This window comes from Heterodontus francisci, chromosome 7 (assembly GCF_036365525.1).
Source record: "Heterodontus francisci isolate sHetFra1 chromosome 7, sHetFra1.hap1, whole genome shotgun sequence".
NCBI classification, from domain to species: Eukaryota; Metazoa; Chordata; class Chondrichthyes; order Heterodontiformes; family Heterodontidae; genus Heterodontus; species Heterodontus francisci.
Window position 1 is genome coordinate 83,410,530 of NC_090377.1, and position 25,954 is coordinate 83,436,483.

Below are 25,954 nucleotides of genomic sequence, written 5' to 3' on the forward strand. Positions count from 1 at the left end.
CTTTCTTCTCTAAATATCAGCAATATGAACAAATGATGCAAACTTGTTTTAAAAGGAAGAGCCCAAATAAGCAGTGAGTAGCTCAGTAACAGAATCCAGCAAGATCCCAGGTTGGATCTCTGATCTGTGCTGAGTTTTCAGACGTAAGTCAGGATAATGGTTAGTGATGGTTCAGTGATGCTGGCTTAGGAAGCTTTCTGTTCATGATTGGTATTGATTGATACTATGTGATATACGGTGAATGTACATGTTTGTAAATTGTAGCTGAGGACTGACCAGGCTTGATTGTGATCCCTAATGACTGAATAACCTGCTGATACTCAGCACCAAGGCTCAAACATGAATAATGGCAGTTTAGATGACTGTCTGCTACCTATTGAACTATACCCCATCAATGAGTCAATGCCTTTAGGAAGAGGGGAGGTACATTTTTTTTATTCATTCATGGGATGTCGGTGTCGCTGGCCAGACCAGCATTTATTGCCCTTGAGAAGATGGTGGTGGAGGGAATCCTATAATTGAAATGTAACTATAGATGCATTCTGTTTAAAGGGTATAGGTCAATTAATAGACCCAGTAGAAGGGAACATTTGTTCAAATGCTAATTTTTCCTTGCTTCATAGGCACAATCACAGCCAGTGATAACTATTTGAATGGATCTGGTATGCTCACCTGGGAGGAGATTGTATCTTCTTATCACCTGAATCAAATGTGGAATTAGAAATTGTGAAATGACTTCAATTATTGACTACTTAAAGGATATATTACTGCCAATTAAAATCATGCAAAGCATTCAGTAAGCTTAGTGAACAAGAATGACTAGATTAGGGAAAACAGTTTGCTCACCTGAGGAGTCTTCACTATTGTATCTGTTGAATGCCAGGTTTGCAACAAACTTCTGATGTTAGTTGAAACCAAAAGTCTAATATACAAAGAGGTTAGACAGTGTTTGGATTGATTAACCAGTGTTTATTGGAACATTATACATTAGCTGGTCTGAATGAGAAGTGTGTGCTATGAGAAAATCTGTATTTAGATATTTTATCTCAGGAAAAATGCCATTTTGGGCACTTGCTTAAGACAGATTCACTTCCATTTCGCATTGTCAGTGGAAATAAGGATTTGTTTCACATTCACAAGATAATATGTTTTTATTAGTTATAAAAAGTGCTGTTATTTTAGCTGTTGCGTTGAATTCTTATGATAACAACATTTTATTCTGATATGACAGTATTTACTAGTTGCATATAGCACAGTGACATAATATGTTTTTATTCAGACTCAATCTAAGCCTTGGAAATAAGAATAAATTGGCCATACTGGCAACGTCTCTAATCGTATTGATCTGCACATTAGGGTGGGACAAAGGCTGCATTGTGGTTCTCAGAACTATACCAAGGGGATACCTGTCTGACAGTGATGTGCATGGGACTCCTATATCCTGAATAGTTCAGTAACTATTAGAGCAAATGCTTTTCGGCATTTCCAGTAAATGTCCAGAGTGAGTCGTTTGCAATTTTACTCAGAATGAAAATGTTGTACTTACATAAGGCAGCTTAGCATGTAAGTCCTCTTTTTGAAGACTATTGCTTAGCTATTTTTTCAATAGCAATGCACAAATGACATACATGCATGTTAAAATTTACTACTTCATTGTAAACATTCAAGGTAGAGATGAATAAATAGGTATCCAAATGGCCTCTGAAGTGATCAATGGTTAATTTTTTGATTATGCAGACATTGCCTGCTTTATGGAAACAGGTGTGAGAACAAGTTGCTGAATAATAATATAGAATTATCAAGTTTATTTAATTTGCAAAATTTTTAGAAATTGCACTTCCAACATATTTTACAAGAATTCAGTTTGGTTTGGGTGTCTCGTCATCACCTTTTGCCAGAAACCTGCTAAGACCTTCAAATGTAAATTAATTTCATACACAGCTAAAACAAGTAACTGCATTCTGGCTAGCATGAACTAATTATTAAACCAAGTGCTCTTGTTGAAGCAGAACTTCAGTTGCTGGTGGAGCACCATCTTCAGAAACAGGAGCAGCCGGAGCAGGATTACTCTGAAAGTGACCCCAGCTGTCTAGACGAGCTCAGCCCTATGATGACTGAGTGCTGTCACAGCAATGGAGCCCCTGCTTTCTTGGCAGACACAGACTGGGGCCCTCTCAACTGCTGTGAACACATCAGCAATCAAACGGGCATCAAACTCCTACTAAATGCCGAGGACCACCCAGGCAACAGCTCTATTGGTGGTAAGTCAATGGCAGTTCTAGAATTTCGCTCCCGCCATCAATAAATGTAATCACCATATAAGCTTCTCGATGATTCCATGAGAGACCATGTTATCAAAGAGCTGAGGCCACTTCTCATTGACCTATTTAGTTCCATTTGCAGCTGTGTAGCCATCAGATTCTAGCGATCTCTTGTTTTGCAATGGTGCTACATTTTTGAATACTTTCAACAACCCATTCCGATATTAAAATTTGAATATAGTTTTCTGTTTATACAGCCATTTTTCATTTTTCTTACATCAATGACATTTCATACTTGTGAAGAATTTTGAGAATAAAAGTCACATTTGAGGGAGATTATTGAATATCAAAATGTAGCACAATTAGTAATTAACAATCTTGACAAATTTACTGAGAACCCCTATCAACCACAGTTGCCACAATAAAAGGTTTTAAAAACAATTCACATCTTGAACTATGTATTTTGTATGTCAAAAAAAAAATCTATGATTTTTCTATGGAGAACATGGCTCACATTTCTAATATTCTCATAAAAAGTCATAGATATGCCATGTCATTTTTTTTGAAATAAGTTAATTCAAATTACTTTTCACTGACTTAGTCTGCAACAATGCAGAAAGTATGACAAATAAGTTTAAACTGTGGAGATAATTTTCACTTTCACAGCTTGTGCAGTAAACTGGAACAGATGTCAATGGAAAAGTGGATGGGTTCTATAATGAGTCGTGTAGGCTAAAATTACACCTTTTGTTTTAAGGCTTCATATTAAAAAGTGGCCTAAAATTTTCATTACATTTTGTAATGACCTGCAATAGATTCAATAAAGGCTCAGTTTGGAAATATGATATTTTGAAGATCAGTGTCTAAAAGAAGAATGAAGTCTAACGAACAGTGACATTGGCATGTGAAGTGATTGAAATGTAAGGGTAATACTTCAGGGCACCCCCTCCCCTTACTGAAGACTTAGAACAGAGTTTTCCAGTTCAGTTTCAAGCGAATGAAACTCAATGCATGTAGAATACATTGCAGTTCCTTAAGGGTTTAATGGGAATGTTTAATGCTACTTTTAAAGTGTATTACTGGAATTCTTTAAAACACTTTTTGCTTTTGCTGTTAGCAGGTACCTCCTGCCAAACTTTAAAACCATGATGTGATTTTAATTAGCATAGGAACAGAATGTCTCTGCATATGTCAATAATGTTCTGGCATTATGCCAAATCAATATATTTCAACTCTTGGCATTTAGATCTGAAACAGAGCACCCCTATCATGTCTATGATTGGTTCTTAGCTCTAGTTGATGTTCTCAAACACAAGTACTAATCCAATCATAATGCGTAATCACTAAAAGGCATTTTCAGATATTGATTGTTCATAACTGATTATCTACATCAGTATTGGTAGTAATCATTACTAATCAATTAATCATTGCACACACAGTCTCTCTGATTTAATTGCATATGAACTTGTACAAGTGAGCTCTGCTTAAATGAGACAGCTGACTAAAATACTCACTAAAATCACTGAATCTTGTCTATGGGATCTAAAAGCCATCCAGATCACTTAAAATCTTGTTTCCCCAGAATTCCCTCAGCCACACTGAGTCACTCTAAGAGTAACATCATGTCACTGTACAAGTTTACTGTTATGTCTTCAAAACTGTACTATTTAACTATCAAAAAAATCGACTGTACATGCAGCATGACAAAAAATGCTGGTACAGAACTAGAAACAAGTCCGTGCGTGTGCTGATTCAGATAGGCTTTCATAATGTTATCTCAATTTGTAACAAAAAGAAAATCTCACTGATTCACGCTGATATCTGGCTGAGGGAACTATAACTTTGTTATGTAGATTAATTGGTTAGTAGTCTTTTACAGTGTTATCATTATATCTTTTGATTTTCCTAATAAATTTACAGCACTTTTTAATGGAGTAAGTTCACAGTATTTGTAGTATCATTTGCATCAAGATTTGTTGCACCAATCATTTGGAAATTAGTACTAACAAGAACTTTCTGAAAGTATTCTGACAGCATAAATAATATCCAAAATTAATACAAACTGTATTAGTACAATATATGGTCGCTTAGTGAAAGTGCTGCTTCATCTAAACATATCTTGTGTTAGAATAATTTATGCAGTATAGGTACATTTTAAAAATTTAATTGAAAAAATAAGCTGCAATGTAATATTGAACAATAAATATCAGGAAGATAAGGCTTTTAAAAATGATTAGAATTCTTTTTCATCTGGTTATACTCTTTATACCATGGGGAAGATAAGATATACAATCTTGGAAATTAAATCAATGCCTGTCCCTTTGAGACTTTCCTACATAACCAATTTGTGTTTTTCCTTAAAATAAAAGCAAAATACTGCGGATGCTGGAAATCTGAAACAAAAACGAGAAATGCTGGAATCACTCAGCAGGTCTGGCAGCATCTGTGGAAAGAGAAGCAGAGTTAACGTTTCGGGTGAGTTCCGAAGAAGGGTCACTGACCCGAAATGTTAACTCTGCTTCTCTTTCCACAGATGCTGCCAGACCTGCTGAGTGATTCCAGCATTTCTTGTTTTTGTTGTTTTTCCTTACTGAGTGTATAAAATGTTTATTTTCAGCTAATTACCACAATCAGCATTAAACTACAATGTGGCCTATTCCAATGTGGCTGTGTCGTGTCTCTTGTTTTGCAAAGTTTTGAAATAAAAGAAGACACTTCTCTAATGTTTTCTGCCATTCTGTGCTTTCAAACCCAGCATGAAATGCTGAAAACTTTTGCCATTCATTGAGCCATTCATTGACTGTTATGCAGAGTGCAAGAATTTTGTATCTTGTAGAACATTTAATATGTTTAAGATAGGACAAAGAAAGGAGGCTCTAGAGGCTCAGTGGGGTAGATTTTGACTTTGTGTGATAGTGTTAAATGGTGATAGTAGGTCAGCAGCCCATTTTACATCTCTGCCAAAATCATAAATCCAAAATGAGGTTGGGCAACTTTAGATTTGTTCTATATGCTTTGCAAAGAGGTTTACTGAATTAAAGCCCAAATGTCCCTGTTGAAGAAAGGATTCATCATATAAGCAGGCAGCTTGCGAGTGCAGCTGCAAATTGTACTCAACTTTGGAAGAAAATTAGAGAATATGCACCATATCAAAGAAGTAAAATGAACACCAAATATCGGAATAACCTTCCATTTCAAAATTGATATATTCTAGGATGTGAAAGTCTGATATAGTATTCCTATTGATGGATTTGAAAATGTCATATAACTATAAATAAACTGGCAGAAGCCACTCAGAATAGATATATTTTATCCATTTTCCTCCTAGGGAATTTACAAAGCTTTCTGCAAAGTGGATATCAGGTTCAACTACTTATTGCAAATATTCAGCAGGGAGACATTCTATTTGGTGTTCGAACAATGAGCTGATAAATCAAAGGCAATGTAGCACAGACTATTGGTGAAATATTCCAAGATCCTCAAAACACGAGGCACCTCCTGGCCCCTTAAAAATGTTCCCAACTGTTGCTGGTCTCTCTATTCTGCTCCCCAGGATTACTTCCCCTAACTTTAAGGTCCCATTTCCTGCTCCGCTATACTGCCAGATTTCATATTGCACCCTCCAGCCCAAAAGGGGATGGCAATGGGTCAAGTAAAGAAACAAAAGATGAGTATAGAGGAATTGTAAGTAGGAAAAATAGAATCATCACCAACAGCAGCTGTCCAAAAAAAAAGGGCATAGGTTATGATCTAAAATTGTTGAACTCAATGTTAAGTCCAGAAGACTGTAAAGTGCCTAATGGAAAAGTGAGGTGCTATTCCATCAGCTTCTGTAGAATTTCATTGGAACACTGCAGGAGGCCAAGAAGAGACAGGTCATAGCGGGAGTGGAGCAGAGAATTAAAATGACAGGCAATCAGAGGCTCAGGCTTGAGAGCTGAATGAAGGTGTTCCACAAAGCCATCACCCAATCTGCTTTTGGTCTCTCCAGTGTAGAGGAGACCGCATCATGAGTTGCAAATACAGTATACTAAATTGAAAGAAGTACACACAGGTTACTGTTTCACCTGGAAGGAGTGTTTGTGACCTTCAACACCAAAAAGGGAGGAGGTAAAAGGCAAGTTTTGCATCTACTGTTCTTGCATGGGAAGGTGTTGTTGGAAGGGGAGGGCATGTTGGAGGTGATTGTGGAGTGGACCAGGGTGTCAGAGGGAATGGTCCCTTCAGAATGCTGAAAGGGGAGGGGAAGATGTGTTGGTGGTGACGTTATGCTGGAGATGGTGGAAATGGCGGCGGATGATCTGTTGAATATGGAGGCTGGTGGGGTGGAAGCTCAGCACAAGGGGAACCCTATCATGGTTTTGGGAGGGAGGTAAAGGGATGAGAGTAGAAGTGCGGGAAATGGGACAGACATGATCGAAGGCCCTATCAACCAGGAGGAAGTGAATCCTCAGTTGAAGAGAAAGAAAGACGTATGGGAAGCACTCCGACCTCTCAGTCCTTCACCTCCTACACTGTTCTAATGAAGCGTAAAGAACAGTATCTCACCTTTCAAACAGGTGCTTTACAAAGTACTGGAATCGACATTGAGTTCAACAATTGCATAACCACCGGTCCCATTTTTTCATACAGAAGCTGTTGGTGAGCATTCTGCTATTGCTGTTTACATCACCTAAACCCATTCTTTGTTTCTTTTCTTTTCCCATTACCGCCCCACTTCTACCTTGCACCATCATCCCTTTTGGCATTTCATCTCTCCTTCCTTCTACCCTCTCACAGATCATCCCTTTTATTCATTTCTCCACTCCCTCTCTGTGCCTCTGTACTTGTTCCTGTTACACCTCTAATATTCTGATGAAAAGTCATCAACCTGAAACATTAACTTTATTTCTCTGTTCACAGATGCTGTCTGACCTGCTGAGTATTTCCACCATTTTCTGTTTGAATTTCAGATTTCCAGCATCTATGGCTGTAAAACTATCTAAAAAAAAACCTTCCTATCTGCTTTGAAAGTGATGCTATTTAATTTGGTGTCCTAAATTTCAAACTCCTCAGGAATGCTCTGTAGCTCAGGCAAACACCAAAATGCTATTCTATCAAATTGTGGCTGCAGCCATTGAGATCTTTTATTCATTCTTGCAATCTGGGTACCATTGGCAAGGCCATTTCTATGCCCCCCAGTGCTCTGCTAACTATTGCCATTAGCCACCCTCACTAAGATCATTTGAGTTGATGTAATGTATAGTTTATTACATTTTGATAAGTCATAAGCTGAAAAAACAGCAGATAATGATTCATCTTATATTAATTTTAATTATAAAAACTAATGCCGGGAGATAATATCTATCTAGTCACAACTTACAGCTGGGTGATCATAACACAGGTCATCATTTTATGACAGGGTAGGGACAGGAATTAAGCCAAATGTTGCAGGATGAATTCTATTCACTTTGGCCAGCATTGATTCCCGAATCTGCATTATTCTGCATCTAACTTTTTTTAAAACCTACTCAGACCAGGCCTTAATTTAATATCAAATTGTAAGATGAAAGTGGATTGATATCTTATGCAATCTATTATGTATAAAAATCACTGATAGTGCTGCAACATTCTATTTCAAAATGCATTGAAAATTTCCTGTCAGATTCTGTCGATGACGTAATCCATTTTAAAACTGTCAACATTTGTCTGTCTGCAAGACAACATTGGGATAGGTCTTTACAATATGGTTAAGTGCTCTGCCTCTGTTTTTGAGCTAATGTTGCTGAGCCAGATTCCCCAACACAGGGTCTGATACAGAGGTATCTTTAGCTTAACAGAACAGGAACAGTAAGTTCAATTTTAAAAAAAAAAACACATATTGTAATAAATGTTTAGCTTTGGACAGGGGAATATAATGTAAACTGTTTTTAATGCAACACTCTCAATAATCACTCATGTGGTCTTCCCCTGATAGTGCAATTGCATCCCTGCCTCACCCATTCAATGATTTCTCATTTTAATCCTTCCTCTGCAAAATATGGCTGTGATTTCCACTCGCACCTTCAGTTCTACTCCAATATGCTCTTGCTGACTGTCCACTCACTTGTCTAATTGATGCCAGTCTCTAAATATATTCGGTCCTTAATGTGACAAAGAATCAGTTTTAGCTCACAATAGTATTCTCACCTAAAATAAAAACAGAAAGTGCTGGAAATACTCACCTCTGAGTCAGAAGTTCATGGGTTCAAGTCTCACTCCAGAGACTTGAACACATAATTCAAGCTGACATTTCATTGCAATACTGAGGGAATGCTGCACTGTTGAAGGTGCTGTCCTTCAGATGAGATGTTAAACCCAGGTTCCGCCTGCCCTATCAGTTGGATGTAAAATATCTTATACTATTCAAGAAGAACAAGTTCTCCTGGTGTCCTAACCAACACTCATCTCTCAACCAACACCTCCAAAAACAAATTCTCAGCTCATTTAACTGATTGTTATTTATTGGACCATGCAGTGAAAAACGTGGCTGCTATGCTTCCTTACATTGCAACAGTACCTACACTTCAGAAATACTTTATTAGCTAGGAAGCATTTTGGGACATCCTTAAGTCTGGAAAGGCACCATATAAATGAATGTTCTTTCTTCCTTTCATTCCCACTAAAAATGGTCCTGCCCCACCTTCTGTCCTAGAAATTGTTGCCCCATTCAAAGTGTTCCTGGGCACAGCAAGCTTGCCTCCACCCTCACTGAGTGTGTTCCTGGGAACTCAATTCATCTCCCAACAGAGAATGTTGTAAGCCCATCAGCACATTGCTGATTTGGTTAACTCCCTCCTCTCCCCAAACCCATGAACCCTTCTGTTGGTATTCCTGTAGCAGCCATGAAAAATTCTCTGACCGCTAAGAAACTGTAGAAGGACTACAGCCCCCACCGAATTGCCAATACCACCCCCAATACCCAATGTTACTTTGATTGGACCAAGTTGCAATTGACAGTGTTTGTCAGGCATATTACAAGGATATATCACAAGCCCACAGCTCTGCCTGTACCCACCCCAACCAGAGTTTCCAGAGCTCGCCCACCCCACATTTGTCAATCAGCACCAATCCCCTGATTAGAGAGTTTACTGAATTACTCCTTCCTCTTATACCTGCTGAGAAAGTTTCACACTGCTCATGTCTTTGTTCCCCTATTTCTTCCCTCCTCACCCACCTTCACCTCACCGTCCGCATCTCCATCCCCTTCTCTCCCTTTCCCTCTTTCTTCTTCCCCTTCCATTTCTGTTCTACATCCTCCTTTTCCTCACACATCTTCTTCCACTCTCTTCCTCCTTTCTCTATCCACTCTCTTCTCCTCCTCTTTCATCCTTCCGTTTCCTTTCTCCTCCAGTGCCCTCTCTCCTTTTTTTATCTCCTATTCCATTATTTCCTTCCACCTCCTCTTCCTCTCCTGGCCTTCACATCCCATCCCTTCCTCTACCCCCTTTCTTTTCCCATTCTCTGTCCTACTCCCCCTTCGTTCCTCCCACCTCCACCTTGATGCAATTATTCCCCTACCCTCTAATCCTGCTTATCCTGAATACTGTATTTTGTACTTACATAACTGGCATCAGGCTAAACACCATCCACAAAAATATTGTTGCCCCCAGGGGAAGGAATGCCAAATTGGACTTAACATTTACAAAACAGTTACGGTTTGACACAGGATGGTGAATTGCCACCATGAGAAATGGTTCTGCCAAGCTATGAATTGGATTTGAAAACTGACTTGGGGAAGAAACACTGGAGACAAAAAATGAACATATCTTAGAATAATTAGATAAATATTACCGTACATGAAACATCATTCAGCAGCCATACGAACATTCAAACAAATACACACATATGAATATACGAATTAGGAGCAGGAGTAGGCCCCTTGAGCCTGCTCCACCATTACACAAGATCATGGTTGATCTGATTGTAACCTTGACTCCACATTTCCACCTTCTAAACTCCAGCGGATGCAAGTCTAGTCTGTTCAACCTTTCCTCATTAGACAACCCGCCCAATCCAGATATTAGTCTAGTAAACCTTCTCTGAACTGCTTCCAATGCATTTACATCCTTCCTTAAATAAGGAGACCAATACTGTGCACAGTACCCCAGATGTGGTCTCATCAGTGCCCTGTATAACTGAAGCATAACCTCCCTACTTTTGTATTCAATTCCCCTCATAATAACTGATAATATTCTATTCGCTTTCTGAATTACTTGCTGAGCCTGCATTCTAACCTTTTGCGATTCATGCATTAGGACACCCAGATCCCTCTGTATCTCAGAGCTCTGCAATCTCTCACCATTTAGCTAATATGCTTCTTTTTAACTCTTCCTGTAAAAATGGACAATTTCACATTTGCCAGATCTTTGTTCACTCACTTAACTTATCTATGTCCCTTTGTAGCCTCCTTATGTTGTGATGACCAAGGTGAGAGGAGTGCACTGTCTTTTCTAATTCCACTTCTCCACAGGTCACAACATATATTTAAATGTTTACCCAGTCACCGATACAGTCAATCATAAACTCTACTCTTTATCCCAAAATAAAATACACCAACCAGGTTTCTTTGATAAACAACAAAATTAACAGTTTAATATAAAACAAGACTTAACTAGTAACGAAGCAAAACATTAACACACAGTGAAATATGAAAGTTCCTTTTTACTTTAGCTCGCTCGCTCGCTCTCTCTCTCTCTCTCTCTCTCTCTCTCTCACACACACACACACCAATTAAACAAAAAATAGAGATTTTCTCTTTAGAGCTCTGTTACAAAAAAAAGACCAAAAAGAATACTTTGGCCGAATATTTGCTAATTCCTGAAGAAAAAAGAGGAGATATGGAAAGATGTCAGTTATCCCTTTTTGGTTTGGCGTCCGAAATACATGTACACGGCTGTCACTGGGACTTTTCTAGAACAGTTCTTTGCAGGCGATGTTGCAGATCAGTTTGGCAGACTTTCCAGGAGAAATACAGCAACAGGGGTTTCTGGCAGGCCTTTCAGGAGAAATGCAGCATCCGTTTTTCTATTTCTTACACTTGATTCACAGCAAGTTCTCAGAGATGGAAGAGAGTGCTGATGGTGACTGTTCTCTTGGCTGGTTTTCTCCAACTGCCTTCAAAACCATTCACACCCTAACACATCATCCAAAGTGAAACCAAAAACAATATCTCCAGAGTCAAGATTCCTGACCCCTATAAATCTTGACCTATCACTTCTCAGCAAACATCTCCCCTTTGTCCAAGGTTCATGTTGTTTATTTATCTTAATTGGTGAAAGGTGGTGTCTAGTAGAGTTTTTAGCACTCCTTGATTCTTCCAGTAAGTACATACGAATGTATGAATTAGGAGCAGGAGTGGGGCTCTTAGCCCTTCAAGCCTGCTCCACCATTCAATAAGTTCACGGCTGAACTGATTACTCCACATTTCTACCTACCCCGATAATCTTCCACCCCCTTGCTTATCAAGAAACAATCTACCTCTGCCTTAAAAATATTCAAAGACTCTGCTTCCACTACCTTTTGAGGAAGAGAATTCCAAAGACTCACGACCCTCTGAGAGAAAACATTCTCCTCATCTCTGTCTTAAATGGACGCCCCCCTATTTTTAAACAGTGACCCTAGTTCTAGATTCTCCCACAAGAGGAAACATCCTTTCCACATCCACCCTGTCAAGACCCCTCAGGATCTTATATGTTTCAATCAAATGGCCTCTTACTCTTCTAAATTCCAGCAGATACAAGCCTAGCCTGTCCAATCTTTCCTCGTAAGACAGCCCGCCCATTCCAGGTAATAGTCTAGTAAACCTTCTCTGTACTGCCTCCAACGCATTTACATCAATCCTTAAATAAGGAGACCAGTACTGTACACAGTACTCCAGATGTGGTCTCACCAATGTCCTGTGTAGCTAAAGCATAACCTCCCTATTTTTGTATTCAGTTCCCCTCGGGATAAACGATAACATTCTATTAGCTTTCTCAATTACATGCTGTACCTGCATATTAACTTTTGTGATTTATGCACTAGGACATCCAGATCCCTCTGCATCTCTTTGCAATTTCTCACCTTTTAGATAATATGCTTTTTTATTCTTCCTGCCAAAGTGGACAATTTCACACTTTCCTACATTATACTCCATTTGCCAGGTCTTTGCCCACTCACTTAGCCTATCTATATCCCTTTGTAGCCCCCTACGTCCCTTTCACAAGTTACATTCCTACCTATCTTTGTGTCATCAGCAAATTTAATAACTATACCTTCAGTCCCTTCATCTAAGTCATTTATCTAAATTGTAAAAAGTTGAGGCCCCAGCACAGATCCCTGTGGCACACCACTCATTACATCTTGCCAACCAGAAAATGACCCATTTATGCCTACTCTCTATTTCCTGTTAGCTAGCCAATCATCTATCCATGCCAATATGTTACCCCCTACACCATGAGCTTTTATTTTTTTGCAATAACCTTTGATGTGGCACCTTATCAAATGCCTTCTGGAAATCTAAGTACAATACATCCAACGGTTCCCCTTTATCCACAGCACATGTAACTCCCTCAAACTCCAATAATTTGATTAAACATGATTTTCTTTTCACAAAACCATGTTGACTCTGCCTGATTACCTTGAATTTTTCTAAATACCCTGCTATAACGTCTTTAATAATAGCTTCTAACATTTTCCCTAAGACAGATGTTAAGCTAATTGGCCTGTAATTTCCTGCTTTCTGTCTTCCCCCTTTTTGAAGAAAGGGGTTACATTCGCTATTTTCCAATCTAACGGAACCTTTCCCAAATCTAGGGAATTTTGGAAAATTAAAACAATGCATCAACTACCTCACTAGCCACTTCTTTTAAGACCCTAGGATGAAGTCTATCAGACCCGGGGACTTGTCAGCCCATAGCTCCAACAATTTGTTCAGTACCACTTCCCTGGTGATTGTAATTTTCTTGAGTTCCTCCCACCCTTCTACTTCCTGACTTACAGCTAATATTGGAATGTTACTTGTATCTTCAAGTGAAGACTGATGTAAAATACCTGTTCAATTCATCTGCAACCTCCTTATTATCCATTATTATTTCCCCAGACTCACTTTCTATAGGATCAACACTCATTTTGTTAACCCTTTTCTTTTTTAAATATCTATAGAAACTCTTGCTATTTGTCTTTAAATTTCTAGCTAGCTTTCTCTTGTACTCTAATTTTACCTTCCTTATCAATCTTTTAGTCATTCTTTTCTGTTTTTTATATTCTGTCCAATCTTCTGACCTGCCTCCCATCTTTGCGCAATTATAGGTTTTTTCTTGAAGTTTGATACCATCTTTAACTGTTTTAGTTAATCACGGATGGCGGGTCCCACCCTTGGAATTTTTCTTTCTCGTTGAAATGTATCTATTCTGTGTATTCTGAAATATCCCCTTAAATGTCTGCCACTACATCTCCCTTAAGCTAATTTGCCAGTTCACTTTAGCTAGCTCTGCTTTCAGTCCCTCATAATTGCCCTTATTTACGTGCAAACTACTAGTCTTGGACCCATTCTTCTCTCCCTCAAACGGAATGTAAAATTCAATCATATTATGGATTGCTGCTACCTAGGGGCGCCTTAACTATGAGGTCATTAATTAATCCTATCTTGTTGCACAATACCAGGTCTAGTATAGCCTGCTCTCTGGTTGGCTCCAGAACGTTCTGTTCCAAGAAATTATCCCGAAAACATTTTATGTGCTTCTCATCTTGGCGACCTCTGCCCAACTGATTTTTCCAGTCTATATATGTGGGTTAAAATCCCCCATAATTATCGCTGTACCTTTCTGAAAAACTGCCATTATTTCTTCCTTTATACCGTCCTACAGTTTGGTAAATGTTAGATGGCCTGTATACCACTCCCACAAGTGACTTCTTGCCTTTATGATTTCTCATCTCTACCCAAACTGCTTCTACATCCTGGTTTCCTGAACTTGGGTCAACCCTCTCTATTGTGCTAATACCATAATTAATTACCAGAGCTACCCTCCACCTTTTCCTAGCTTCCTGTCCTTCCTAAATGCCATGTACCCTTCAATATTCAGGTCTCAGTCTATGTCATCCTGCAGCCATGTCTCTGTAATGGCTATCAGATCGTACTTATTTATTTCTATTTGCGCTCTCAGTTCATTTGCTCTGTTTCAAATGCTACGAGTGCATTTATATACAAAGCCTTTAGTTTTGTCCTTTTATTTTGTAACCTCTAACCTTATCTGTTGATTTACTCTTAAATTTGTAGGCTCTGTCCCTTCCTGTCACAGTCTGTTTATCATTTTCCATATTCATACCTTTCTCTCTAGCCTTGTCTCTACTCCTTGATTTACCATATCTTCCCAAATTTGATCCCTTGCCCCCACTATTCAGTTTAAAACCCTTTCTACTTCCCTAGTTATGCAGCTCACTAGAACACCGGCCCCAGCATAGTTCAGGTGTAGACCGTCCCAATGGTACAGCCACCACTTTCCCCAGTACTGCTGCCAGCACCCCACAAACTGGAACCCACTTCTACCACACCAGTCTTTGAGCCATGCATTAATTTCTCTAATCTTATTTGCCCTATGCCAATTTGCATGTGGCTCAGGTAATAATCCAGAGATTATTACCTTTGAGGTTCTGCTTCTTAATTTGGTGCCTAGTTCCCCATACTGACTATGCAGAACCTCTTTCTTTGTCCTGCCTATGTTGTTGGTACCTATATGGACAATGATGACTGGATCCTCCTCCTCCCACTGTAAGTTCCTCTCCAGCTCTGAGCAGATGTCCCGAACCCTGGCATCGGGCAGGCAACATAGCCACCTGGCGCCTCACTCTTTGCTCCATAGAACAGTGTCAATCCCCCCTAACTATACTGTCCCCTACTACCACTACATTCATTTTTTCTCCCTCCACTTGAATGGCTTTCTGTACCATGGTGCCATGGTCAGGTTGCTCATCCACCCTGCAGCCCCCACTCTCATCCAAACAAGCTGAAAGAACCTCAAACCTGTTGGACAATCACAAAGGCTGAGGCTCCTGCGCTCCTGTCCTCTGGGTCCCCTTACCTGCCTCCACTGCAGCCACACTGTCCTGTCCCTGACCACCGACCAAATCAGAAGACCCTATTCTAAGGGGTGTGACCGCCTCCTGGTACAAAATGTCCAGGTAACTTTCCCCCTCCCTGATGTGTTGCAGTGTCTGCAGCTTGCACTCCAGTTCAATGGCTCTGAGCCAAAGCTCTTCGAGCCGCATACATTTACTGCAGACGTAAATGCCCTGGATCACACTGGTATCCAGAAGCTCCCACAAGCTGCAGCGTGACACATCACTTGTCCTGCCATCCTTAATGTGTTTCCAGTTAAGTGTCCTTTCATTGAACTGTCAACAACAAAGCAAAATCCAGCTTCTATGAAATCTTCAGCCTTCTCCACAAATCCATCTCCACAATTTAAATATAAGTCCTCAAAAAAAATTTAACAAAAAATATAGAAACACCATCATAACAATGTCCTCCTCCCAACTTACTTCCCTACCTGTCTTTGTGTCATCAGTATATTTAGCAAGCATACCTTCAGTTCCTTCATCTAAATCATTTATATAAATTGTAAAAAGTTGAGGCTCCAGCACTGATCCCTGCAGCATACCACTCATTACATCTCGCTAACCAGAAAATGACCCATTTTTGCCTACTGTCTGTTTCCTGTTAGCTAACCAATTTTCTATCCATGCCCGTATGTTACCTCCTACACCATTAACTTTTTATTTTCTGCAATAACCTTTGATGTGGCATCTTATCAAATGCCTTCTGTAAATCTAAGTACAATACTCGTTCCCCTTTATCTACAACACATGTTACTTCTTCAAGGAACTCCAATAAATTGGTTAAACATGATTTCCCTTTCACAAAACCATGTTGACTTTGCCTGATTATCTTGAATTTCTCTAAGTGCCCTGCTTTAATGACTTTAATAATAGCTTCTAATATTTTCCCTAAGACATATGTTAAGCTAACTAGCCTGTAGTTTCCTGTTTTCTGTCTCCTTCCTTTTTGTCACAATCTGAGGTTCTTTGTCGAGACAAATAGATGACAGTGATAATCAAGCTGTAATATCACAACACCACACCACAGGCTACATGTTCATAAAGAAAAAAGCAATGATTTCCTTTTGCACTTTCTCAGAATTAAACAGAAGGCTTTGGGAGGATTTGCTTGCCAAAGATAGCGGGGTGGGGTGCTTTAGCTGCAGGTGAAATGGATGCTAGATCCAAAGAAACATTGGTGTTTTTTGAAGGGGTAACTGAGAGGGTTGATGTGGTGTACATGGACTTTCAAAAGGCATTTGATACAGTGCCATACAATAGACTTGTGAGTAAAGTTATAGCTTATGGAATAAAAGGGACAGTAGCAACTTGGATATGAAATTGGCTGTGTGGCAGGAAACAGAGTGTAGTGGTTAATGGATGTTTTTCGGGTGGGAAGAAGGTTTGTAGTGGAGTTCCCCAGGGGTCAGTGTTGGACCCTTGCTCTTCCTGATATATATTAATGACTTAGACCTTAGTGTGCAGGGCACTATTTCAAAATTTGTGAATGATACAAAACCTGGAAGCATTGTGAACTGTGAGGAGGATAGTATAGAACTTCAAAAGGACATAGACAAGCTGGCAGAATGGGTGGACAAGTGGCTGAAGTAGTTCAATGGATAGAAATATGATGTGATTCATTTTGGTAAGAAGAACATGGAAAGACAATATAAAATAAAGGGTACAACCCTAAAGGGGGTGCAGGAGCAGAGGGACTTGGGTGTATTTGCGTATAAGTCATTGAAGGTGGCAGGACAGATTGAGAGAGCGGGTAACAGCATAGAGTACAAGAGCAAGGAGGTTATGGTAAACTTGTATGAGACACTAGTTTGGCCTCAGCTGGAGTACTGCGTCCAGTTCTGGGTGGCACATTTAAAGAAAAATGTGAAGGCACTGGAAAAGTGCAGAAAAGATTCACAAGAACAATTCCAAGGATGAGGAACTTCATTTACGAAGATAGATTGGAGAGACTGTTTCTTTGGAGAAGAGAAGGCTGAAAGGAGATCTGATAGAGGTATTCAAAATCATGAGGGATCTGGACAGAGTAGATAGGAAGAAACTGTTCCCACTCGTGAAAGGATCAAGAACGAGAATGGACAGATTTAAGGTAATTTGCAAAAGAAGCAATGGCGACATGAGGAAAAGCATTTTCCATGCAGCGAGTGGTTAGGATCTGGAATGCACTGCCAGAGACTGTGGTGGAGGCAGGTTCAATCGAGGTATTCAAAAGGGAATTAGACTGTTACCTGAAAAGGTAGAATATTCAAGGTTATGGGGAGAAGGCGGAGCAATAGTACTAAATTAATTGCTCACTCGGACAGCCAGTGCAGGTATAATGGGCTGAATGGTCTCCTTCTGTGCTGTAACAATTCTGTGATTCTGAATAGCCATACCCTCGTACAACATGGAGAAATGCTCAGGTGAGCAGAATGTTTAGAGAACCCATGTATTTCATCAATTGTGACCAGCCCCATGCCGTATGTAATGCGGTTAAAAAAAAACATTTGAGAATGTATCTGATTAATTGCAATGCACTGCCAATGTCCTCCTTCATGAGTTGCTTTTCTTAGAGGCCCTAGGATGTTGAAGGCAGGAATTGGAGCCTTAACAGGACCTCTGCCCCTTGTGGCTGTCAGTATACTACCACTTGAAAGTCCCTGAGGAATATCTGACAACAGTGAGTGGGTCCTTCTGCACTCAGCAGCTGATTACAGGCCCGAAACCAGATCCTCATCACAAAAATGTACCAGCTGCATTTCCCTCGGGCCCCATGGGGAGGGGGGGGGGGGGGTGGGCATGCTGGGCACTGCAGCCTTACCAACTGCATAGAAATGATGGTGGGTGACATTAAATTTACTTTAAGTACCACCCAGCAGCTACTGATAATACAGAAGAGGCACTGGGGTCTGCTAGGAGGGCTCAAAACCTGAAGGCCACAGGGACCCAGTGGGTAAGTTTTTTTTATTATTTATGTAAAGTTGGTTTTAATTTTTACATTTTGTAATTTTTTTGTAAAGCTTTTTTCAAGTTTCCATGAGTTTTTTTAAACTGTCTTCAAATTTCTTTAAATGTTTTTTTAAAAATTTGTAATTAAGTTTAAAAAATATTTGCATGTAGTTTTGAAGTACTTTCACCATACTTTTTGGTTTTAAGGATGAAGATTGGACAGTGGGAACCACTGTGGTTTCCCTAGGGGTCTTCCTGTTCTTCATAGAGGAGAAGGATTAGGAGGACGACAGTAGAGATGCTAGGCTGAAAGGGGATGGTAGGTGATGTCCAGACTTTGCATGTTGGTACTCATGCCTCAGCTTCTCCAAATGCTGGAAGGCTACATCACCATGATGATTGGCAATGCTATAGAAGGCTACATTGCCCTCACAAAGCATGACTGAATTGTACCAGCTGCCAGATAGCTTGGGCACAACTCATATGGGGGACCTTCAGCTAAGGCCTAAGTCCATTGTCAAATTTATGCTCCCATCACAGTCATCTTTCGGCGACAAACTCAATTCAGATGCTTGCTGACATTAAGAGACTCTCAATAACTTCCAAAGTTGCCATTTGGAAATTTTTCACAATGCATTTCCCCATTCTGTCTCAAATCAGAGTACAAAATCTTAGTGACAAAAACATCTGATAAACAAATATGACAGTGGATCCTTCTTGTGCTGACCCTTACAATATTAACCTACTTCTCCTATATTGGCCAGAGGTTTTGCGATGGCTCACTGATGATTTAAAAGAGTAAAGTAGAGAGTGTGATCTCCAGAGGACTGTCCGTAGCAGATGTGAGGTGACTCTCCTCCAAGACCACCTCCGTCCACATACTTAGCTCATGCCTTTTGTGGACCTGGTTCACTTGGGACCTAAAAGCTGGGCCCTCTGTTGCTTCATTACAGACCATCACAACTAAACTTAAATTTGTGGGCATGATGCCTGAAGAAACACCAGCATGAGAGAATTGAGGTTTATTTGAGTTATATTTTGAATTGGCTGGCAGTTCTTGGGAGTCGGCCACCATCCTTAATAGGCACTGCAGCCCCGGTGGTGGCCTTTTAATTGGCCAGTGGGGAAGATGTCTCTTTGGATCCCGCTGCTGACCTAAGCGGGTCACGTCCCACTTTCAGCCGCAGCAGCAGGACCTCAGCTGTCCTGGTAAAATTCAGCCAATTGTTTACAATCACTTAGAAGCAAACCCAGTAGGTAGTGGTCATTCTCAGAGAAAACTCCTGGATCAGCCCCACTTTAGTAAAGGAGGTGAGCTCCCAACCCTTATCAGCCTGGCATTCGGAGCTCATCAGGTGGAGATAGTGGACGGAAAAGATTTACAGTGTTCAAGAAAGGGTACATGGAGGCAGAAAACTTGGCCTATGGACCAGTGATGGAATGGCACAGCACTTAAACCCTTTGTTTGATGGCTGGCAAGGTGGAGGTGCTGTTGCATGGATGAAAGGAGTGTTGCCCTTTTTAACTATTTCAGGTACCCACCCCAGAGCACAGTAGGGCAGCATGCCTGACATGAATTAGTGGCCAGCTTTAACACTGCATGCCCTGCTCACAAGAGCTAGGACCAGGTGTACAAAACAAGACTGCATCTTAAAGAAGCTGCCCAAATAAGGTTGTGCCGCATTCCATTTGCCAGGTGCATTGCCCACATATGCAAGGCACAAAGTATTGATGGGGAACTTGTTGCATTCTTACTGCTGGCACAGAAGTGCACTAGGGAGATAGGAAAACCAGTGCTGGAAGGTTCAATATGAGGGCATCCCTTTTGGACCAACAAATGATAGATCTGAGTATTTTAGAAAAGGTGAAAAGGGGAGGAAATTTTGCCAAAGCTATACAAATCCCTGGTTAGACCACATCTGAAGTACTGTGTACAGTTCTGGGCATCACACCTTAGTATGGCTGGAGTAGCCTTTGGAAGAGTGCAACACAGATTCAGGAGAATGTTACCAGGTCTCTGAGGAGAAATTACATAAATTAGGCTTATATTCCCTGGAATATAAAAAGATTAACTCATGATTTGATTGCGGCTTTAAGGATTTTGAAAGGAATTGATAGGGTAACTGGAGATAATTTTTTGCGATTGGCAGGAAGCTTAGGACAAGGAGACATAACCTTAAAAATGAACCCGGCCATTTAGGATAGAAGTTAGGAAACTTCACACAAATTGTGGTAAAAATGTGGGATTTTTGTCCACAAGGAGCAATAAATGCTAGCCCAATTAATAATTTTAATTCTGAGATTGCTAAATTTTTGCTAGTCAAGGGTGTTAAGGGATATGGAACCAAGCTGGGTGGATGGAGTTGGGAAACAGAGCAGTCATGATCTCATTTAGTGGTGGAACAGGTTTGAGGCACTGAATGGACTGCTTCTGTCCCTATGTTTCATGTCAACACTTCACCCAAATGTATTACTCTTTCTTAGTTTACCAAGCATATCCATATGGATACGGCTGTAAGTTACAATTGAAAGATGTAGTATACTCACATCTTCACCCAGGATGGGTATAACTGTGCACAAGTCCCTTCAACTTACAATATGCCACGATTACTTCTCAGTTTCCACAACAAGATATGAAGCCAGAGGACAATAAAGATTGCAGTAATCTTGGTCTTCATCTGAGGCTTTAAGTTTTTAAAAAAAGTACACTTGTTTGTTCAATGCCCCTTTAAATGCCTTGCCATTTTCCTAGCCCTTCTGCAGCAGCAAGCTTTACATTTCTGGCAGTAGGGAACTTCCTTTTGTAGGCAGGGTTGCTGCCATGCATGCCCACCAATTCATACCTGATCCAGGAAAATGGGTCAGAGTGATGGCAAGTTTGCAGCTGTGAGCTAAAATCCCACCAGATGAGGCAAGAGGATTGGACTGTAATGGAGGGAAAGGAGGCAGTCACAAGGCCAAATCCCTCCATTGAAAGACTTTGAGAACTTGCTGCTGCTACCCTAGAGACTAATGCCAGGTTTTACATGGCAATCTGGGGAATAGTAGTGAGAGAGGAAATGTGTCAGGAACCTTAAGAAGAAAATAAAAGTTACATTGGCAAAATTATTTTGTTGCTGTGCATTTATCCTAATGGAACACGAAGCATTTCTCCCCTTTCAATACTTATAAGGAGTGAGTTTTATCAGCTGCTTCACTAAACCTTATGCAAAAATACCTTCTTGGATTAACTGGTCTGAACTTGTTGCAACGGTCTTATAAAGTAAGAAAAATAATTCTAAATCCTCTGAAAGGGACAAGGCAATGATTTTTTTTTCAGGTACATATCTTAATGGACTATTCATATATGGAGTATAATCTTTATCTGGAGAATAATCACTGCTTTTCCAAAAGGAAAGCAGCTTTTTCTGCATCAGTCACAACTTACTGAAGCATATTATATTATCTGTAACTCCGTATTGAGAAAATGTGTTGTCATTGTAGTGACTGCTACATCACATGGCTTTGAAAAGTTATTTCTATCACAGTTACAGGTACTGAACAGGTAGTTCCCCTTAAATGTAATGGCGATGCACAGCAACAACAGACAGAAACATACACAGATGAGCAAACTTTGAAACCTCGGCGGAAAGACACTCCCTTTCAGCACCAGCCACCACTCATGACAGGTAGACTTTCTGTTACATGTTAAGCAAGATTATGAATCCTACCATTGTATTTTCAGAACCTGCCTTCTTTATAGAGGAAGGAACTCAATCATCTATATGAATTTAAACAAATAATCTGTCACCCACTGTTGGAAATTATATTGTTTTGCTAAATTAACACTACTATTAGTTTGTGAAAACATTAGTATAACACTTTCAAATTAAACTAATTCTCAGTGAAATACGCTTAAAATACAATTAAGTTTAGATTTATTTTGACCGAGTAGTTTAGTTGCACCATCCGACTTCAGCAAAATGCAAAGATTTGAAGTAATTATTGCCAAAATAATGTATTAATGTAAGCGATAATTAGTACAACCATAATACAAATAACTTTTCATTCAAGCAATAAATTTACTCAGTTGCCAAAGGTAATAAATTAAATATTGGACTATATCCAGCAATCAATCACCAAAGAAACTGAATTTCTTCACAGCTGCTCCTGTATCATTGCTGTAACTTTGCTGTAAATGCAGCGGAAACCCTATTTATGTGCGTGAAGCTCCGGCTAAGTTCGCAGCAGTAAACTAGGGAGAGCACCAAGGAGATTCCCAGCCTAAGTGAACTTAATCCAATAAGAAAATTTACTAAATTGCTTGTATTTTTGTCAGTACAGGTGTCAGTCTGGTTGCAAAATAGCATCTGCACTGTGTGCATGCACTTCCAGTGTAGTCCGTGCCAGACACCATTGTGGTGAGAACATTGGCATGGGTATTAGGAATGTACACTGGAAGTTGGCAGATTATGATGTCAGTCAGCAAGTAGCGCTAATTTGACACCAGCTTCCGTTTTTGACCTCACCACTCCAGCTCTCTCAAACGCACATGGCTGAACGTGTGCTCAGCCCCAAGAAAGATCCCACCCCATACCCCTGTCAGCGTTGTTTAAAAGGATCACCAACTGATTCCAGATTAGTTGCTGATTGATTTCTACTGGTTCTGTCTGAGTTTGTAGAAGTGCTGTGAGTTTTCTACTGCCATTTAAAGTTAGTGAAGTCAACAGGGAGTGATATTACATGTGGTGACAGCCTTGGCTCTAACTTCAAGGGTTCTGGTCAGACCACTTGCTCTGAGTCATTGATGCTATAGTCACCATCCCCCTTGGCCTGCAGCATGACAAGGAGAATGAGCAGAGGCAACACAGAGGAGGATAAGCAGCTCGCAGAAGGAGAAGCTGGAGGAGGAGAAGGGCCCTCAGCAGGAGGCCATTTCCAACCAGGGTCTACAGGCAACATTTTTCTTATCTCAACCTCACTGAGGAACAGTGTGTGTGAGTCGTCTCTGTTTTATGAAGTAGGTGCTCACTGAAATCTGCTACCTCTTGCAGCCAGACCTGCAGCCTCAAAGCAGGGTGAGAATGGAGCTGCCAGCAGCCTGTGAAGATGATCATGGCCATGAACATCTTTGCATCAGGATCCATCCAGACTGGAGAATGACATTTCTAACATCACCCAGTTTGCCATCCACTGCTGTATAAGGGAGGTGACTGATGTTCTTCTTTCTGTCAGGAGAGGGTAATACATAGCATTTTCTCTGGCCAGACAGAGGCAGGTGGAGCGAGCTTTGCCAATATAGCAGGCTTTGCCATGGTGCAGGGTGCCATCAACTGAACTTGGCTTCACATGTGTTACATCTAAATGCAGAGATGTATCACAACTGCAAAGGGTTCCACTCTCTGAATGTGCAGTTGGTATGTGACCATGCTCAGCACATCCTGCAGGTAAATGCCTGGTTTCCTGGCAGCAGCCATGATGTCATTAAATTGCACCAGTCCACTGTTCCATCAGTATTTGTGCCACCACGTCAAACCAGAGGGGGGCTGCTGGGCAACAAGGGCTAGCCACTGACGACCTGGCACATGACTCCGGTGCACAACCCAACCACTTGTGGCCGACATGCTTATAATGAGAGCCATGCTGCTACATGAAAGCTCATCGAGCAGGCCTTTGGGGTGCTCCAGCAATGATTCTGCTACCTGGATCACTCTGCTGAAGCCCTGCAGTACTCGCCAGAGAGTGTGCCATGATTCTTTGTGCAAGATACAGCAAACCATGATGTTGCTATCATACGAGCACCACCAGGTGTATGATGAGCAAATGAGGAGAAAGGAGAAACAGGAGAATTGGAGGATTGAACTGACACATCGCCTTTCCAGCTGGGCTGTCCATGCTCCTACACAGTGCTACCTCAGTGGCTGCAGCATGGCTGGGCAGACAGCTGCTGACTTTCAGTGGTGGGAGTCTGCAGATGGCCTTGCAGGATTCCCATGACCAGCTCTGGGCCTAGAAGACCTGGTTTTGGACTAGGTGGCAGCAGTCTGGGCTGACTGGCTGACAGGCAGCAGGATGGGCACTGGCAGTGGCAGTGGTGGGAGGACGAATGCTGTCATTTCTAAGGTTGGACAGCACATTCATGCTCCATGGAGCCACTGCCATCCTCCCAGTATGGCACCTCAGCAATCCTAGTAATCTGTTGGATGACAGATTGCTGGACTGCTGTGATACCCGGCAGGACCCTTTGAGCACTGGTATCCACAGCCATGATGGCAGCACTCTGAGCCTGAATGGCAACAAGCTGCATTTGCATGACAAGAAGCTGAGAACACATGACTTCATTCTGAACTTCCATTGCAGAACTCAGACAGTGGGTGGCCTTTGCTTATGCTGCAATGGAAGTGGAGACATCGGCCATCAGATGCTGCCTCATGCTTGGGTCCCCAAGTGTGCTAATGGAGTTAACCACCACTTGCACACTGAAAAGGATGGACTCCAAGGTCTGTGCATAGCCCTGTGCGAGGTTGGTTCTGGACTTTTACATGCTCCTTGGCAGTGACTGCTGGCTTCCTGGCAAGCTGTCAATGCATCAGGCATTTCATTGTTCATATCCATCAACCTTTTTCTGTATGCCGCCCCATCAAAGTCATCTGCAGCAGAGCTCATGTGCAACCTCGCTCTCTGGCTCTGACATCTGTACTACCCTTTCCCCCACTCTGGCTGATGGCCACTCATGCCCAGTAACTCACCACGTGCTGATCCAATCTCTACGCTACCAACTAAAGTACATGCAGTGTCAGTATCTGAGCTGATGGCTACAAGTGTGTGATTGATTGATGGTGCTTCATCATCTTTTCTTCCTCTTCCACTTCATCCTCTCACATCATTACCTGGCCAGTTCTTGGGTATCTGAAAGCAGATAGGCTCAAGAGTGGGATGTGGTGATGGAAGGGATGGAAAGCAAGAGGTGCATGCTTACACCATCTGTAGCTTGTAAATCGGAAGAAATTGTGGGATGAGGGATGTGAGAATGAGCATTAGGTAGGAACATATTGTCATCTTCAATTGTTTCAGTCCTGCTGCTGACTGTGGCCTCAGTCGTGGCCACTCCATGATGGACAACACCATCTCCTCCTTTAGGGTGCGGACATGCAGCCGTGCCTGCCCTTGCCGGTTAGGTGCTGCTGCTTGCGGCTGTGTGCCAACTTGTTCTGCAAGAGAGAGGAAAGTGTGTCAGTAAGTGTGGCACAGTGTGTTTGGGTGATGTGTATTATAAAGCCATGTTTCATCAAAAATGACTTTGCTTATTGACTGGACTGAAACCACAGGATGGGTTTTGAAAAGACTGACAAACAGTATTTTTAAGTGGCCTAAACAGTAGTCCGTACAATGGCCGAACAATTATATGATTTCGCCTTGAAAATTACAAAGCTATCAGAAAGGAGACCTGCTGTCCGGAAGTGAACCACCAGAACAATCAGCATAGACAAGTGTGAATGGCCCATTACCTGACTACTCACAGATGTTCAGATATAATCTGGTTATTCAGGTGGGTGCGGGCCGATCAGTTAAACTCATCACTTTAGACAATGGACCTGGAATGAGGGGTTCCCAGCTTGCTGTGAACATATTTGGTAAGTGGCTAGATTGTGAATAGAGGTCAAGTGCTAGCA

At 41.1% G+C, this 25,954-nt stretch overlaps 1 protein-coding gene across 3 annotated transcripts in view; it reads left to right on the forward strand.

Moving 5' to 3' along the window:
- ppp1r1c (protein phosphatase 1, regulatory (inhibitor) subunit 1C) overlaps nucleotides 1-25,954 on the forward strand; it is a 148,994-nt gene that overhangs the window by 90,549 nt on the left and 32,491 nt on the right. The window contains exons 5-6 of one of the 3 annotated variants that reach the window (XM_068034585.1): nucleotides 2,007-2,261; nucleotides 21,830-21,970. In XM_068034585.1, the coding sequence (XP_067890686.1) occupies nucleotides 2,007-2,261; nucleotides 21,830-21,970 (396 nt within the window). The remainder of the gene's footprint in view (nucleotides 1-2,006; nucleotides 2,262-21,829; nucleotides 21,971-25,954) is intronic. The other 2 variants (XM_068034586.1, XM_068034587.1) reach the window with 2 other exon arrangements.